At 37.6% G+C, this 18017-nt stretch overlaps 2 protein-coding genes across 10 annotated transcripts in view; one reads left to right on the forward strand and one right to left on the reverse strand.

Moving 5' to 3' along the window:
* The window catches only part of ESF1 (ESF1 nucleolar pre-rRNA processing protein homolog), a 60313-nt gene extending 49414 nt beyond the window's left edge, over window positions 1-10899 (reverse strand). Inside the window, exons 1-6 of one of the 2 annotated variants that reach the window (XM_032351432.1) lie at window positions 10799-10899; window positions 8538-9222; window positions 4866-5260; window positions 3705-3818; window positions 1554-1654; window positions 508-660 (exon numbers count right to left, since the gene is read on the reverse strand). In XM_032351432.1, coding sequence (XP_032207323.1) covers window positions 508-660; window positions 1554-1654; window positions 3705-3818; window positions 4866-5260; window positions 8538-9180 — 1406 coding nt within the window. In that variant the 5' untranslated portion in view covers window positions 9181-9222; window positions 10799-10899. Of the gene's footprint in view, window positions 1-507; window positions 661-1553; window positions 1655-3704; window positions 3819-4865; window positions 5261-8537; window positions 9223-9502; window positions 9868-10798 lie in introns of those variants that run through there. The other variant, XM_032351433.1, reaches the window with a different exon arrangement.
* Window positions 10900-10924: 25 nt separating this feature from the next.
* The window catches only part of NDUFAF5 (NADH:ubiquinone oxidoreductase complex assembly factor 5), a 29344-nt gene continuing 22251 nt past the window's right edge, over window positions 10925-18017 (forward strand). For 7 of the 8 annotated variants that reach the window (XR_004287599.1, XR_004287600.1, XR_004287601.1 and 4 more), the window contains exons 1-3: window positions 10925-11215; window positions 13810-13850; window positions 17600-17663. Coding sequence is in view for 3 of the 8 variants with exons in the window: in XM_032351434.1 (XP_032207325.1) it covers window positions 10994-11215; window positions 13810-13850; window positions 17600-17663 (327 nt within the window). In the remaining 5 variants the exon portion in view is untranslated. Of the gene's footprint in view, window positions 11216-13809; window positions 13851-17599; window positions 17664-18017 lie in introns of those variants that run through there. The other variant, XM_032351437.1, reaches the window with a different exon arrangement.

The following is an 18017-nucleotide window of genomic DNA, read 5'->3' on the forward strand; positions in this document are numbered from 1 at the left end:
CTGCTCTGTCCAACATATGGCCAGTAAGTACTTCAAATGTGTCTAGTGATGAAGCAAATAAATAAATTTAAAAATTTTTTAAATTTTAACTAAATAGATATGACTAGTAACTACTATATTAGACAGCACAGTTCTAGAGGAACCAGTTTATTAGGAAATGCCTTTGCCCCGCCTCAGTGCCTTTTTTCAGAGTTAATTCACCTGGCTCCTAGTTCTAAAAGAGAGTTGCAAAGAAATATCACCGCATATAAGCCATTATCCTAAAAACACTGCCAATATATTGGAAATTTAGGATATAAATGTGGAGTAACTCACACACACTTTAAAATTTTCTCATTTTAGTTTTCTTTGTTAAGAGAGTGATGTTCCATAGGACAGAATTCACCTAAAGCAAAAAAATCCTCTTTTACAATATGAAACAACAGAAAATACTAGCAATCTAATATCCTACTTCCTACAATAATATTATGCCACAAGATAAAATTGGCAAGACACATACTGGATTACCTTAAATCTATGAATGAACAACTACTTTCGAATTCCAGGCCATCACAATCCTCATAAATTTTACCAGCTGTTTCAGGAGAATCACAGTCTACTACTGCATAATAGTATTTGAGTCGTTTGAATTGATAATCTCTCAATTTTTCTCTAGAAGTCCTAAAAGGTAGAAAACTCATTAAGCTTACTTATTCAGGAACACAAATACCTACCTTCCTTTAAAAAATAAATGTGATTACTTCAAGAAAAACATATTACAACCTGGCCTTCATCCCAATCCATCTTTCCTTCAATTCTACCTTTATAGGCATTAGATATTTAAGATTAATTTATTATTCTGATAATATTTTGATTGAAACTTAGTATCCAGAAAAGGAGCACGTGAGAATCACATATGCTTACTCATAATTTTAATTCTTGAATAGTCTTTTTTGTTTTGCTACCACCTATAGTCTCTCAAGTAAAACTCCTGAACAAGATCACTGTATTATAAAATATGCTAGGAAAACATTAGCTCTAAGTACAAAGAAATTCCTAATCTTGAAAATTTTTATTCCAGATTTATGTGTTTTCAAGTCTAAATGGTTATAAGTTTAATTTCATTGAACTACAACATACTCCTTGAGGGTCTTCATTGGCTGTTCTGCCACTCATCTATTTAACTACCATTTTTATTACGTGCACATATAGCTCCACCTAGTGGTTTAAAAACTACCTTAAATTTTTTTCTATACATTACGATGATAAAAACTTATTCCAGGAAAAAAGCAAAACTTACTAAGAGCAAAGAGGCTGAGAACCTTAAATCAGTCTAATCATGAAATGTTTTTCAAAATTTCAATAATTGTTTTGGTGAATATAGAAATATGAATATACACACAAAAGGTTGTTGGAATAGTGTGCCACTTCTGATCGACTTTAATCTGCTTGCAACTTGTTTTAAATTATAAAAGGCAGGCACAACATATACTTTAGTCCCATTAAAGTGACCAGAATTCTGAGTTAGTGACATGAATTTAGATTTAGTTTTATTTTCTGTAACAGGTTAATACCAGTCCTTTTCAGGGGCATCTTCAGGAATACTTAATAACTCTACTGGTCCTTGAACTTGCTCTTCCTTCATCCTCTCCTTTCCGAACTCCGAAGGATATATCTAGACACACAAAAAATAAGATCAATGTAATTTATACTTTACTTATCTTAAAACGTCCAAACCTGTCAAGGTCAGGAATTCTGAGAGTTACAAGCGAACTCGATGAAAACAGCAAGGATGACTCACTTCCAAACCTACTACAGGAAGCTAAAACACCCTGAGGAATCTCCTTAAAAATAGTTTTCGCTAGAGAGTAACAGATACGGAGCTTGAGAACAAAAATAGATTTATCTCCTGCATATGTCAACTAGAACAAGATGGTCCTGGGATCCAAAGGAAAAATTAAGAAAAGCAAAAGAAGACTCTAAGTGCTCAAGGAACTTAAAGTACGTACACAAACACACACACACACGACTAGGTTAAATAGTTGGCATAAAATACACAAAAATGATTAAGGAAGTATATAAAACATAAAGAAAAACAATTTTGTTTTCTCTCTTAAGTCATATCATTTATCCAATGCCTTCTTTTAAGAAATACTTTAAATAGAAAAGAACTGATAGTAATCTTACCACACAGTTTAGAGGGTCTTGGTAAAAGAAAAAGAATTCATCCTCACTGGGATTTGGTAATTTTTGTATGTTGGCTACTTTTGAGAAAAAATAAAACTGTATTAATTTGTCTTATTTTGACATTACTGGGCTTAATATATTTTTGCTAACCAATACATGCTTTTCTGAGTTCTCTGCAATATGCAATTTATTAAATAGGGGATTTGAGTTTTCCTTACTAATTTGAGTGGTAATAGGTTTTGATGTAGAAGTTTTAAATACATATGTAGTCGCATCTGCTGATTCTGTTTTTCTAAGTCTAGAAATTCTTACCATGCATTTTCTGAAACACAAGATTTAATAGAAACACAATCCTATTTTATTCTGTTTCTATGGTTTAACTTTTTTTTTCTTACTTTATCTGGAGTTTATTTTGGACTATGATGAGGTGAAGATCTGAACTAAGCTCTTTATACAAAGACTCACTCATTTGTCCCAATTCAAGCTTACTTTGGCCTGTATTATAATATGAATTTTTCTATTTACCTATTTCATTCCATCAATTTGTCTTTCCATTTTTAACCAAACTGTTAACTCTTGTAGTAATATAAAATGTTCACATGTTGTACCTCACAGAGCGAATCCTTTTATACTGGTAAGTTTTCCTAAAAATTTATTAGTCATTCTCACTTATTTATTCTTTTTTTTTTTTTTTTTTTAAAGATTTTATTTATTTATTTGACAGAGAGAAATCACAAGTAGATGGAGAGGCAGGCAGAGGGAGAGAGAGAGGGAAGCAGGCTCCCCGCTGAGCAGAGAGCCCGATGCGGGACTCGATCCCAGGACCCCGAGATCATGACATGAGCCGAAGGCAGTGGCTTAACCCACTGAGCCACCCAGGTGCCCACACTTATTTATTCTTCTAGATGATTACTGGTATCCTTTTTCTTTGATCTGAACTGAGATTGTAACTAAATACTTAATGTGAGCTTCTTTTCATTTCATTCTTATAACTACCCTAGGAAATACTATTATTACATCCACTTGTCAGGTGAGAGATTTGAATGTGGGTCTGTCATACTGAAAAACCTAGATTCTTAATCACTAGGCTTGCTCTCCAGAAATATGGTATCTCAACAATTACTTAAATTTTTCAAATTTATCCAGTGTTATAGTTTACTTCATATATAGCATATATATTTAAAGTAATTCCCAAGGATTTTACATTTCTGCTGCTAGCAAAAATAGATTATTCTTAATTGGTTAAGAATTGAAGAATGCAATTTAAAAACTATTTATTTTACTTGTCCCTTTATTGAGCCTTATAACAGCTTTTCAATTGTATTCTTTAGATTTTTAAAATACATACAATCGTATAACGTATCGAGAGCAATAATTTTATCTCTTCCTTTCTAACTTTTACATCTATTCTACAAGTTTTGTGCCTAACTATACCAGACGACTGCCAGATTATTTTTCCTTAAAAGGAAAACTATGACTTAAAAAAAGATTAAACTTAAAAATGTTTAGAAATATTTCAAAATGAAATCAGTTCTCACCTTTACAGAAAATATAACACCCCCTTTAGGTTTAAATGAATTGAACAGAGCTAGCAAATCTTTTGCCTTTAATCTGTCCCAGTCCATGTTGCAAACTGCTAATCGACGTGTAACCTAAGAAATGAGAAAAATTAATTATTACATAATCTCTATCATTCCCATCACTTGCAAAATATAAAAAAAAAAAAAAAAGTCTTCTTTCCCCCAAATTCTGAAATCTGAAAATACAGTATTTATCTAAGTCGTTTCAATATGTTGAACTTCGCCTGAGTCAGACAATGGTAAAAATGTCAACAGATAGATAAGCACTCTCTCTTACTCAGTTCTTTGTTCTTGAATCAGAACTTGATAATCAGCTGACTTTTTTTTTTTTTTTTAATTTTATGTATTTGTTCATTTGCCAGAGAGAGAGAGTACAAGCAGGGAAGTGGCAGGTAGAAGGAGAAACAAGCTCCTCACTGGGCAGGGAGCCCGACATGGGACCCAATCACAAGACCCTGGGATCGTGACTTGAGCAGAAGGCAGAAGCTTAACCAACTGAGCCACCTGGGTATCCCAATCAGTTTACTTTTTAACACCCAAGTTTGTTAAGCTATTTTGCTACCTGTGCATTAGTATGGAGATTGAGTATATTACCCTAAAGCATTTCTAACAGTGCAGTAGGAACTGAAATATAAACTACCAGCTACAGTAAATATCTTCTAAAAATTTCATGTGACCTGGGGTGCCTGAGTGTCAGTCATTAGGGGTCTACCTTTGGTTCAAGATCTCAGGGTCCTGGGATCAAGATCCCAGGGTCCTGGGATCAAGTCCCACCATCAGGCTCCTTGCTCAGCAGGAAGCCTGCTTTTCCCTCTCCCACTCTCCCTGATTGTGTTCCCTCTCACTGTCTGTCACATAATAAAATCTCAAAAATTTCATGTGACCTTTAATTATTTCTTTAACTAATCTCTATTTGCTTGGACAAACATCTAATTTATATAGCTACAATCCATATCAAGAAGTTTTTTTGTATCAAAAAGTTTCAATCAGAACAATCATTAAGATTATTATTTACTAAAAACGTTTTCCAACTCAGTTTAATGACAGCAATTCTACCATCTATAAAAGTGACTTTAACTATGCTTTTTCACAAATAATCTTATTTATTCAGAAGTTCACCTCATCAGCCCGAGGAGCATCTTTATCTAATTCTCTCCAAGCATGCTCAAAACCAGAGTCCTCTGGCAGTAAATCTGCCATATCTTCTTCATCTTCAGAACTAGTTTCTATATTTCCTTTACCCCTTGCAAGATCAGGGCCACTGTCACTTTCATCATCACTGTCACTATCCTCATCTTCATCTTCCTCCTCATCACTTTCATTTCCATCATCATCATCATCATCATCATCATCAGCTGAAGCTCTACCAGTGCGTGTAATTCCATCTTCAGATTCCTCATCACCTATTTCACTAGCACTTTCTGAATCTTCCTCCAGAGCATCTTTGTCAACCATCTTACCACCTGCAGAGCTTTCATAACCGTCACTGTCTCTTGCCATTATTAGAGGAATCACTGCAAAAAAGATTAAAGGAGGGAGAAATTAAGAAAATGCAGACACAATTAAATTGAATCCAACTAATTTTGACCTCAAATCCAGGAAGAATATAAGTTGTGTTGTGGATGCGATCACAAATGCAGAGCAAAATAGTAAGTTTTCTGCTAAATCTTGAACTTAGTAACTAACTATGGTTAGCGATATATGAAAAGTAAGACTTTTTACTTAAGTTGGATTTTTTTATACACATAACTCTGAAAAAACTTATTTTCTATTTCTAAAGCAATCATATGATTCTGCTGTGGGTATGTGAATATGTTGATTATACAGTACCTTGCACATTTTATTCACCTTTAAATTGGAACTTATGTTTCTGCTTATAGGCTCTGCTTGCAGAATTAAAAGAAAAAAAACATTAAAAGCTTAACACTTGGAATGAAATTCGAACTTATTTTTTTCTTGGTCCTATAGTCTTATAATAGTCATTCATTGACTAAATATTTATCATCAACTATGTAAAATGCATTGAGCTCAGAAAAAGGAAAAGGGAGGGGTGCCTGGGTGGCTCAATCAGTTAAGCCTCTGCCTTCAGTTCAGGTCATGATCCCTGCGACCTGGGATCGAGCCCCGCAGAGGGCTCTTTGCTCAGTGGAGAGTCTGCTTCTCCCTCTCCCTCTGACTACTTGTACTCTATCTTTTTGCCAAATAAACAAATAAAATCTTTATATATCATAAACATGTTTGGGTATATCACAATTTAATCAAGTCCCTAATGATTTATATTACTTTTTAAATTTTAAAAACAATGCTAAGGTGTAAATTTTCTTTTTTTAAGATTTTATTTATTTACTTGACAGAAAGAAAGAGACAGTGAGAGGGAATACAAGCTGGGGGAGTGGGAGAGGGAGTAGCAGGCTTCCCACTGAGCAGGGAGCCAGTGCCAGGATTGATCCCAGGACCCCAGGATCATGACCTGAGCCGAAGGCAGAGGCTTAACAACTGAGCCACCCAGGCAGCCCTAAGATGCACATTCTTTGCACAAATGTGCAAGCTTTTACTTAAAATAAGTTCTTAGGAGTGCAAGTCCTGGGCATCAACATTTACAACACAAAATACCAAATCGCACTCTTTCCATCACCTTTACCTTGTAGCATTTAAAAAGCTCTCTGCAGGGGTGCCTGGGTGGCTCAGTAGGTTGGCACCTATCTTTGGCTCAGGTCATGATCCCATGGTCCTGTGATGGAGTCCCACATGGGGCTCCCTGCTCAGTGGGGAGTCTGCTTCTCCTTCTACCCACTTCCCCCTGCTCATGATCTCTCTCTCTCTCAAATAAATAACATCTTAAAAAACAAAAAGAACACACCTCTCTGCACACAGTAGTTGCTGGTAACTGATGAATCATGAACAAAAGATGGTGTACATATAAAGTCATTTATCCCTACTTATTACATAATGCCTTTCTGGATTGTGGAATGGATGTAAACGACTGGAAGCAACATGATGCAGTAGAAAGATTTTTCGAAGACGTGAACTGCAGGCCCGACTCTGTATACCCTCACATAAATCACTTTAGCCTTGTTTCCTGATTAATCTACCCTAATTTCTCAAGTTTACTGAGAAATTTCAATAAAAAAGATAAGCAAAAAGAGTCTGTAAAATCAATCCAAATGAGTGTATGGATATATTTTATTAATCCAGTGCCCTAAATCAAGTGAAATTTGAAAGATGCTAGACTAATTTACCTCACAAACAGCATCAAACAAACCCTGCTGCTGTTCCTATTTTGATCTTATTCTCCAATTTCAGTAACCAAACTCCTATCCCTCTCCCTATACCTCAGTTTGCTGCCTCCTGGTTCCACTACAAAAGGAATGAGATCCCACTCTGACCTCCTAGTCCCTGCTGTCTAGAATTCTATCCCCTACCTAACTAATACCTCCTATCTTTCAAATGTGATCTCAGCCTGTCTAGTTTTCTCTGACTTTTTCCCAATATCTATCTTCCTTGAATCTTGTAACCATGGCCAGGCTTTGGCTCATCTGAATACCAATTTTCAGTTAACAACATAAACAACAGGCAAAACCAACACTCAAAATTTCTTGCTACTGGAGGTGACACCAAATTTTAACAAGCTCAGTAAACAAGCAAGCATGAACCAGAACAGATGTGTCTTAGTTCCGAACAACGATCTCTAGTTGTATTACCTACTTACCCCTTCAGAGACCTTATTATCTAATTAAATGGGAATACTGATCTCTTCTGAACATATCCAACCACATCTTTGCTCAAAGTCCTTTCTATATTGAGTACTCTGGTCTCTTGATTTACTTTTTCCAAACCCATTGGTACTTCCCTTAAGAATTTCTCTGATTACCATACCTTAGAGTGACCTCTTCCTCTGAATTCCCATGGCCCTCTGCTAAACACTTTTTATGGCACATACTGTTATTTATATTATATTATAGACCTAATTTCTTCTACATTAGATCTGTGGTGTCCCATACGTAGCCAGCAGCCACATGCAGCAAGTGAGCACTTGTAATGTGGCTCGTCCAAATTCTATACTTCAGATTAGTATGAAAATAGAACGTGAACTATGCCATTAAAATTTAAGTTGATTATATATTGAAACAGTTGGCTGGTGCCACTGCAGAATTTAGCAGGCTTTTATTTGCAATACAGGATCTTATGAAGGGCTGAAATCAAGATAAAATCCACTCAACTAGCTATGCACCTTGTAAAGGTGCTGTGTCTACTCACGGGGAATAAACCTACCGCTTCACTCAAAGATGCTGTCCCTTACCAAACTGTGAACTCTAGGAGTTCTATGTATCCAAAAGGGCATAACTTTTTCTAATTTGCACAGGCTAGCAGTAGCCCCAAGATGGGGAACCATGTCTTACTCACGTTCTACCTGCCACATATTAGTTACTAAAAGTAGTTGAATGAAGGATGGATGAATACACAACTCTACTAGCCCTCTTCACACACACCTCCTCTTACTATTCATGACAACATATAACACTTGATCTGGTTGAAGAATATAACTTTCACTAGTGCCTACCACAAATCAAAATCATTGCTTAGCCTCAATTTTTTCTCTCCTAGCCATTATAGCACCAAATAAAAAATAATCATTATGTGGCATTTTTTTTCTTTCACAGCTTTATGCTCCCAAATAAGCATTTGATCATTCCCATTAGACTATGAAAATGCTATATATGCCTTTTTTAAAAAATCAGTCTAAAAACAAATAATGTAATATAAAAGAACCTATAATTCTTTCCAACCAACCTGACTGCATTTCTCTTCTTGCTTCAGAGTGCTTGACCTTGGGAGATTTCACAATTTCAGAGTGGCCCAAGTCGCCTGTGCTTAGTTTTCCTTTGGGACATGAGTCTGTACTATGCTGAATAATGCTTTTTTTCAATTTTGTCCTTTTTTGTGTAAATTCGTCTGTGTCTTTCTTGGGAACTGTTTTTGAATCTACCTTCTTAGGTTTGCATGACTTTTTCATTTTCTGGATTCTGTCAGAGTTATCTAAATCATTTTTATCTCCAGAATCCTTCTGGTTAATTTTCTTGGTTTCTTTCTTTTTCTCCTCAACTATACTTTTTGATTCTATTTTGTTGTTAGTCTGGGGTTTTTCCTTCTCCATCTTCTTTTGGTTCAATGCTTTACCATCTTCATCAGATAGATCTGAATCAGAATCTGAAAGATCATAAAAACGTTTCAAGTCCTCTGTAGTGCTGTGGTTGATAGGGCGTCCTCTTTTATCCACAGCATAATTCAACTTGAACCTTTTGTCATGAAACATTGCTCGAAATCTCTTGTCAATTTTGACTTTTCGGTCCTTTTCTGGCATCTCCCAAAATCTTGGATCTTTTGTAACCCTCCTAAACCGCTGGTCACTCATTATTTCTTGTTTGGATGCCATTTTTAAATGTCTGACTGGACAAATGCTTCAAGAAATCAAATCCTAAGAAGTGAAACAAATATTATGATAACGAAGAATTAGTTTTGAAAAGATACTTAGGGGAAAAAATGCTTATTCACAATATAGTCTAAGTTAAATATAAATAAAGGTAACACATCCAACTTCATTTCCCAAACTTATTCTGAGTCACATACAGAAAAGCAAAAACTATCAGAATATCCTCTTTTGACTACAGAGCATAGAAATAAATTTAAAACAAAACCAAGCACAATTCCAGGGCTTTACAGAGGGAGACAAATGCTTACTAGCCAACTGCACTCACCTGGAATTTCTACATTTCTTTTTGTATACCTGTGTACCTGTTAAAAGTTAAAAGCTAACGTAATCAAAAGTTTCCCACGCCTCAGTTGATCCTATTTGTTTCTTCACATTCTGGTCCCACTCTTCCTGTTAGTCCTTACTTCATGCTACTACTCTGATCAGTCCTTAGTTGTACAAGGCTGGTCTCCTAACTAAATAGACTCAAATCAATTCAGATTCGGTTCACAAAACTCCCTCTTTAAATCCTACCATCCTTCAAAAACCTGGCAAATTTTTATCCTAGTTATTAACAAACATCAGTTCTCTCTATAATTTATTCTATAAGGCCCAAGTGTGCTGATTCTCCCCAAACATATTAGACTGTGTGTTTGTGTGTGTGTGTGTGTGTGAGAGAGAGAGAGAGAGAGGAGAGAGGGAGAGAGAGAGAGAGATTAGTATTTTTCGAGAGAGAGAGAAGGAGAGGGGGAGAGAGAGAGACTAGTATTTTTCCCCATCTCGATTAGATTTTTGCGGAGCTAATTTTTTTTTTTTTTAAAGATTATCTATCCATTCGTCAGAGAGAGAGAGAGAGACCGCGCACAAGCAGGAGAGCAGCAGGTAGAGGGAGACGCACGCTCCCCGCTGAACTAGGGGCCCACGGGGAACTCGTTCCCAGGATCGTGGGATCACGACCGAAGCCGAACGCAGACCCTTAACCGATGAGCCACCCAGGCATCCCCAGAATCGTTGACTATTATTAACAAAAAGGAACTGATCAAGCAGGGTAGCAATAGCAGTGCTTTGTTCTGAAAGCAAGCCTTGAATTTTACTTAAATTTGAAAACAATTTTTATAAATCAAAAAAAAAAGACACACAGGTTTCAATAATGCACTTATACATGAAGCATTTAACCCTCTAAACAGTTAGGGACCGAGGCAGGTACCATCTCATCCAACTGTGAGTGGCAATGCATATAAATGTTTACAACAAAAGCATTCGATAAACATTAGATATTCAGAGATGGATGACCTGACCTCACCTTCCGACGCCCACCTTCACTCTCCCCTCTAACCACCCTCTAAGGCAGAGAACACCAGGGTGGTCCTAGAACGGCGATCTCCTTTCCAAGCCCAAACCTTAAGGCACAGCTACTGGGCTGAGGTCCCTCGACAGGACCCTGGCGAGGACCAAGAAGTCTGAAAAATGAGACCGGAATGGGAAAGAAAAAGGGCGCAACCCCTCATGAATCCAAAGACCCTGTCAAAAACCGGTTCCGGACTCTCCACAGCCCATCTTCTAGAAATCGAAATCCACTCACCTCCCCCGAGTTCTCGCCGAGTCTCACGTGCGACCCACACCCACAATCCTCTGCGTGACGCTTCGCCGTGATGGCAAGAGAGGCCGGACAAACTACCTCCCCTTTCCTGTCTGCGGCGATCTTCGGCGCAGGCGCGGGAGGCGCGGTGGCGCATGCGCAAGATAAGTGCGCCGGTAAGTGGCGTCTCAGCCGGACATGCTGCGGCTCGGCGGTCTTTGGGTCTTGAGAATGCGATCTCCCGCGGTTGGGGTCCCAGTAAAGAACCTCGGCCTCAGGGAGGTTGCCTCCGGCGTTTCTTCCCCAGGCAGCACCTCGCCGAGAGCCCTAAATATCTTCGATCGGGATTTGAAGAGGAAACAGAAAAATTGGGCGGCCCGGCAGCCTGAGCCGATGAAGTTTGACTACCTGAAAGAGGAGGTAAGTCCGCCGGGCAGTGGGAGGGGACGGCCTCTAGCTTTGGCGCCGGATGAGGGGCTGCGGCCAGGCTCCAGCTGACCCCACCTGAACCCACTTCGCCCCATCTCGCCGGATGACCTTGAGCAGCTGCCCTGCGTATCTGAGCGTCTACCGTAATCACTGAGCGGGTGGGTGAGGTTATTTGTACGTTGCTATTCATTCATCCATTCACTCACTCACAGCAAATATTGCTTGAGTTACAGCTCTGTCATGGGCAGAATAAGACCGCTACCTTCAGGAGATTTCATTCTTGTGGGCGTCGGTGAACAAGAAATGTAATTTCAGCCAAAGAAGTAAGGTGAGGTGCTTAAGTGAAGTAGTATAATGACTGCGATGGTCAGAGAGGGCCGCTCAGGCAGACGACATGATGAATTAGGCAAACTAAGATCTGGAGGGAATAGCCTTTAAGCAAAAGGAAGAAGAGTTTCTGAGGCGGAAAGAACCTTATTGAGGTCTCTACTGAAGCTTCGGTGAAGGAGAGAGTGGGAGAGAGGAGGTCAGGGAGGGCGCAGGTTATTAGGGCAGGAGATAGGAACTTTGGATTTTCTCGTCCAGCTGAACTGCCCAGTCAGTATGATAATCACTGGCCACATGTGGCTATTGAGTGCTTGAAATATAGCTAGTCCAATTGAGATGCAATGCATCTGTAAAATGCACCGGATTTCAGTAACTTAGTGTGAAAAAAGGATGCAAAATATTTCATTAGTAGATTTTTAAAAATCTTGATTACCTGTTGAAATTGTAGTTTTGAGGGGCGCTTGGGTGGCTCAGTGCGTTAAGCCTCTGCCCTCGCCTCATGGCATGATCTCAGGGTCCTGGGATCAAGCCCCGGAACCGGCTCTCTGCTTAGCAGGTAACCTGCTTCCCCCTTTCTCTCTGCCTGCCTCTCTGCCTACTTGTGATCCCTCTCTGTGTCAAAGAAATAAAATATTTTTTTAAAAAAAGAAATGGTAGTTTTGATATATTGTGTTAAGTAAAATATGTGAAAAATAATCTCTCCTATTCCTTTTTACTTTTTAAAAGTGACATATATTGTTCTCATTGTTTTTCTGTTGGTCAGCCCTGCTCTAGAGGAATGTGAACCTGTTTAATGGTTTTTTGGTTTTGGTTTTTGGGATAGGGGGTGGAAAATCAACCCTGGGGCTTGATCTCACAACCCTGAGATCATTACTGGAGCCAAATATCAAGAGTCAGTCTTTTAACCAACTGAACCATCTGGGCACTCCTAGCCTGTTGAGCGCCTGGATGTCTTTAAGTAGTGGGATGATGGGATCTGGTTTATGTTTTAGGAAAATTAATTAAGATAAATTAAGATCTCTGATTTGTACTCGTTTGAAAGACCTCTTCCTCTGCCCAAGTGGACTAGAAACTGAGGGTTTGTACTCTCTGGACACACAGCTCCAACTTCAGGCCTAAGTGAATGTTTCTTTGGGAATGAATTAAAATTGATGTTAAGCGTAGTGAACTCTTAAAAGCCAAAGCAAGAAACAGTTTTTGAGCTCCTTTGGACAGAACTCTGTGCAAGTTTGGCCTGACCAGATGATTGACTGTGTTGGTTCTTAGGGCTTATAATGACATATACTTAGAAGATGTATATTTCTAACCACTCTTCTCCAAGCAAAGTGTATAGATTATGAATTGACTGAGGCCTTATCAATCTGTAGGACTAGAATAAATGAGGTGAAGTATATGAATGTTCTTTTTGTAATAAACAAGTTATTCGTAATAAGAATGATATACAAAGTAGACTCCTCCAGGGAAAGACTTCTGGTATACCTCTTTCCTTTCCCCTTCTTTCCCCCCAAAGCAAGTACACATATGTTCTGAACTTCCAAGTCTAATAGAAGCTCTGGGGTGTTTATGAAGGAATAGAGGAATGTGGAGAATCTTGGGCTCTCACATCTTTACTCCTGTCAGATGAAGCTAGCCTGGCAAAAGGAAGCACTTTCCTTATGGCCTCTTTTAAATTGGGATGGGACTAGGAAGAATAGCATGAAGCGCAGGTTCTTCAGATCTGACTGACTTTCTAATTTGCACATGTTCCTTGGAAAAGCAGTTTACTTGTGTAGTAGTTTCACAGAATTTCCTATGAGTCTTCAGATAATAGAGTTTTTAATTGATGATTTATACATTGATCTGTAATAAACCCTAGCTAACAATATTTTTTCACTTTCATATACTTCATGCTGATATCTCTGGACAATAATGTATCTGTTATGCTTCTGTTGCTTCTTATCCTTATAATCTTATATAGAACCTAGAATGTAAAGGCCAACGTATACATACATATTCAGGGATATTTAGTCTTGGATTCATTAAATGGACTGCTGACGTAATTCACTTCAGTTTGTTTCCTGGGATAGTATAATTTATTTTGTTTATAATTTATGGTCAGATTTATATAATTTGTGGTCAAATTGAAAGTGGATAGTGAGAAGTACTTAACAATATGTAGAAACATAAGTAACCTGTGGATTATTGAATACTGAAAAAGTGTTGCTCCTTTGTTAAACCTATTCAACTTGTATACATCATTGTTGCTTGTAATCCTTCAGGTTGGAAGTCGGATCGCAGACCGCGTGTATGACATAGCGAGGTATGTGATGACTATCATAATAAAATGCAATTAACTTTTGACTGAAGATTTAAGAGATTGAATGTTGAGAGCTTAATGTTTTGAATGGCAGAATCTGAAGGAATTTATTACCGGGATTAGTGATTTTAATCACTCTTAAGTCTCTCCCTTTTTTTTTTTTTTTTTTTTTTTTTTTAAAGCAGACTCCCAACTGAGCAGGGAGATTGATGTGGGGCTTGATCCCAAGACCCTGAGATCATGACCTGTGCCAAATGCAGATGCTTAACTGACTGAGCCACCCAGGCACCCCAGATCGCTCCTTTTTTAATGTCTGAAGAGCAAGTGTTCTTTTTTCCCCTTGTTGGAAAAAAAATAATAGAAGCTCAGCTCATAGCTTCTTTATGAACCTGAATGACTGATTCAGTTTCATTTGGCTAAAAGCCAGTAATGAAAACATTGCTCCAAAAATGAAGATGAAAATTGACCGCCTGTGAATTTTTAAGATTTACTAAACCTAGCTTTAAAAATTTAACTACAATTAACAACAGAATCTTTGGCTAAGTGAAGGAAAGAGACTACCTAGATTCATTCCCCACTCAGGTTATATGAGACTTTGGCCATTTTATCTTAAGTATTGTTAATGGCAGTAGGTTTCTCTGACAATTATAGTGGCAGATTTGAGAACACTTTGAAGAAGTATTAAAACCATGGGTGCCTGGGTGGCTCAGTGGGTTAAGCCTCTGCCTTCGGCTCAGGTCATGATCTCGGGGTCCTGGGATTGAGTCCCGCTTCGGGATCTCTGCTCGGAGTGGAGCCTGCTTCCTCCTCTCTCTCTCTCTGCCTACTTGTGATCTCTCTCTGTCAAATTAAAAAAAAATTTATTAAAAAATAAAACCTTGATGAATTCATTGCTCTGTATTAGGCATAACAAAAATTTTACAAATTCAAGTTTATAGATGTGTGGCAGGAACCACATAAATAATAGTTAAATAATGTCTTTACTGTAGATTGTTCTATGATGTTAGCAAATCACTTTTTTGTGCTCTTTTTTCTAAAGACATCCATTAAATTAGACAAACAAGGGATGAATTTATTACATTTGTTTATAAAAAGGGGAATTTTTTTTTAAATCAAAAACTCAAGTCATTTTTTAGCGATTTCTTGCTACTTAAAAGAGTTTAGGGATGAATTAATGTCATATGGTAAAAAATGCTTCATTGTTACGGATAATCACTCCCATTTCATCTGTTTTATTAGTTCCATTATTTTAAGGATTTGAAACAAATAGCTAGCTCTCTGTACTGCAGTCATTTGCCTGGATTATAGGCCATTGAATAAAAATGAAATAAATTTTCCAAATTAGTATGGATTTTGCAGTCTTTTATGTCATAGTACTGAGCAAAACATAGATCTACAGAGAGACTTGGGATTGTGGCTAAAAGCATGTTTTAAGCTAACATTAACTCTTTAGAACTAAATTATTAAAAATACAGTCTAAAAAAAATACCAGTGTAAATGCCCTTGCACTAATGTTCTATTGTTACGAAGTATAGTTTATATTGTCCACACTGATCTTTTGTTGATTCTTAAAAAAACTTAACCCCACAGATTAAGTGTCTTCTTTGTGGTATCTGAAGTCCATTTAATTACTTTTATAAACTGGGGGCTCCTGGGTGGCTCAGCAGGTTAAGTGTCTGCCTTTGGCTCAGGTCATGATCCCAGGGTCCTGGGATTAGGCTTCCTGCTTGATGGGGAATCTGCATCCTCCTGTCCCCCCACTGTGTGCACACAGGCACGCACTCTCTGTCTCATGGATAAATAAATCTTTTTTAAAAAGTGTTATAATCTGTGATAAAAATAACTCATAACTAACTTTTGTTGAACATTTGTACTGTGCTAGATACTTTAAATGTACCATTTCATAAACTTCTCTTGAGGGAGGTAGTAACTTTTTCATTTTATAGATGGGGAAACATTCAGTAAGATTAAATCACTTGTCCATGGTCAGTAAATTGCAGGCCCAGAATTCTAAATCTTGTCTTTCCGATCCCAAAGCTTGTATACTTTTATCATGTCATACTGCCTGTGTTCACAATCAAGATAGAGGGTGTTATGTAAGTAAATGGTTCTTTCTCACCACCAGTTCTCTGGTGTTCTATATTTTTGACATAAGTTTTTAACAGAAATTAAAAAAGGACTCCTAATTTTGGTTCCAGTAGAAAAAATGTTATTAGTGGATAAAACTTTTAAGTTTTCTTGTCAATGAAATTGGCTTACAACTAGATGTATGAACTGGTTTTGTATAACATATACTTAGAGGAGGCAGTGTAGTATGAGAGATAATAATTCTCGTTTAGCACAGTGAGATACCATCTCACACCAGTCAGAATAGCTAAAATTAACTAGTCAGGAAACAACAGATGTTGTTGAGGATGCAAAGAAAGGGGAGCCCTCCTACACTGTTGGTGGGATTGCAAGCTGGTACAGCCACTCTGGAAAACAGTATGGAGGTTCCTCAAAAAGTTGAAAATAGAGCTACCCTATGACCCAGCAATCACATCACTGGGTATTTACCCTAAAGATACAAATGTAGTGATCCGAAGAGGTCTGTGCACCTGAATGTTTATAGCAGCAATGTCCACAATAGCCAAACTATGGAAAGAACCTAGATGTCCATCAACAGATGAATGGATAAAGAAGATGTGGTGTACACACACACACACACACACACACACACACACTGGAATACTATGCAGCCATCAAAAAAAAAAAAAAAAAACGAAATCCTGCCATTTGCAACAACAGGGATGGAACCTAGAGGGTATTATGCTGAGTGAAATAAGTCAATCAGAGAAAGACAACTATTGTATGATCTTTCTGATATGAGGAATTTGAGAGACAGGGAGGGGGTTGTGGGAGATAGGGAGGGAAAAAATGAAACAAGATGGGAACAGGGAGGGAGACAAACCATAAGAGACTCTTAATCTCAAAAAACAAACTGAAGATTGCTGGGGGTGGGCAGGGACGGATAGGGTGGCTAAGTTAGGGACATTGGGGAGGGTATGTGCTATGGTGAGTGCTGTGGATTGTGTAAGACTGATGATTGGCAGATCTGTACCCCTGGGGCTAATAATACATTATATGTTAATAAAAAAAAATTCTGGTTCAGGATTCTGACTAACTGAATTCAAGTTCTGATTACTGCTTATTAGTTGAGTGACCTTGGGTTGACTTACTTTGAACACTTAGCATATTGCTTTGAACCTGCTATGATTTTAGTAAAAGTTAGCTACTATTTAGTTGGTGTTTTGTTTTGTTTTTTATTTTAACATATTAGTATTTCACGGTATTTTACATGATTTTAAGTTATCTGCTGCCTCGACAAATTTGAGAAAAAGGGATCATTACGTTCCTGACAGCTATGCTGATATTTTCATGTTAACTTATGTTAGCTTCTTTTCATTCTTTATTTCTGTAATTAAATTAAAGTATCCCCACTAAATTTGTTCTTTGAATCCGCATCATGGACCAACCTCATGGGAAGCCAGTTGACTGTGAGGTCCTGTGAATGTCTGGAACAGATAGACTTGCTCCTTTAATATGTTCTCTGGTAGAAACAGCTTATAAGGTGAGGCAGAAAAGGCGGATGGTGTAACTTTTTGAAAGTTGTGTTCATTAAAATGTTTTTACTTAAGAAAAATCAGTTTTAGCAATTGTTCTGTAGACTGTGTTATTACAGACAAAATATAACTTCTGTGTCTATTTTTTAGAAATTTTTCCCTTGCTTTGGATGTTGGTTGTGGAAGAGGATACATAGCACAACATTTGAATAAGGTATATGTATTCAGTGACTTAATTTACCTTAAGAAATAAAATTGACTGTTGTTAAAGAAAGTCTTCCTTAGTTCAGTTTGTATCATATTTAGTTTTTTGTTTGTTTGTTTGTTTGTTTTTTTAGTTTATTTAACAGAGATCACAAGTAGGCAGAGAGGCAGGCAGAAAGAGGCTGAGCAGAGAGCCTGATGTGGAGCTCAATCCCAGGATCCTGGGATCCTGACCTGGGCTGAAGGCAGAGGGTTAACCCACTGAGCCACCCAGATGCCCCTCATATTTAGATTTTATCAAAATCACTAAATTTTTAAAAAATGGTGAGCCAGTGGTGGTTTTGTGTCTTCTCCTAAGTATTTT

The sequence above is a fragment of the Mustela erminea genome, chromosome 7 (assembly GCF_009829155.1).
Source record: "Mustela erminea isolate mMusErm1 chromosome 7, mMusErm1.Pri, whole genome shotgun sequence".
Lineage (NCBI taxonomy): Eukaryota > Metazoa > Chordata > Mammalia > Carnivora > Mustelidae > Mustela > Mustela erminea.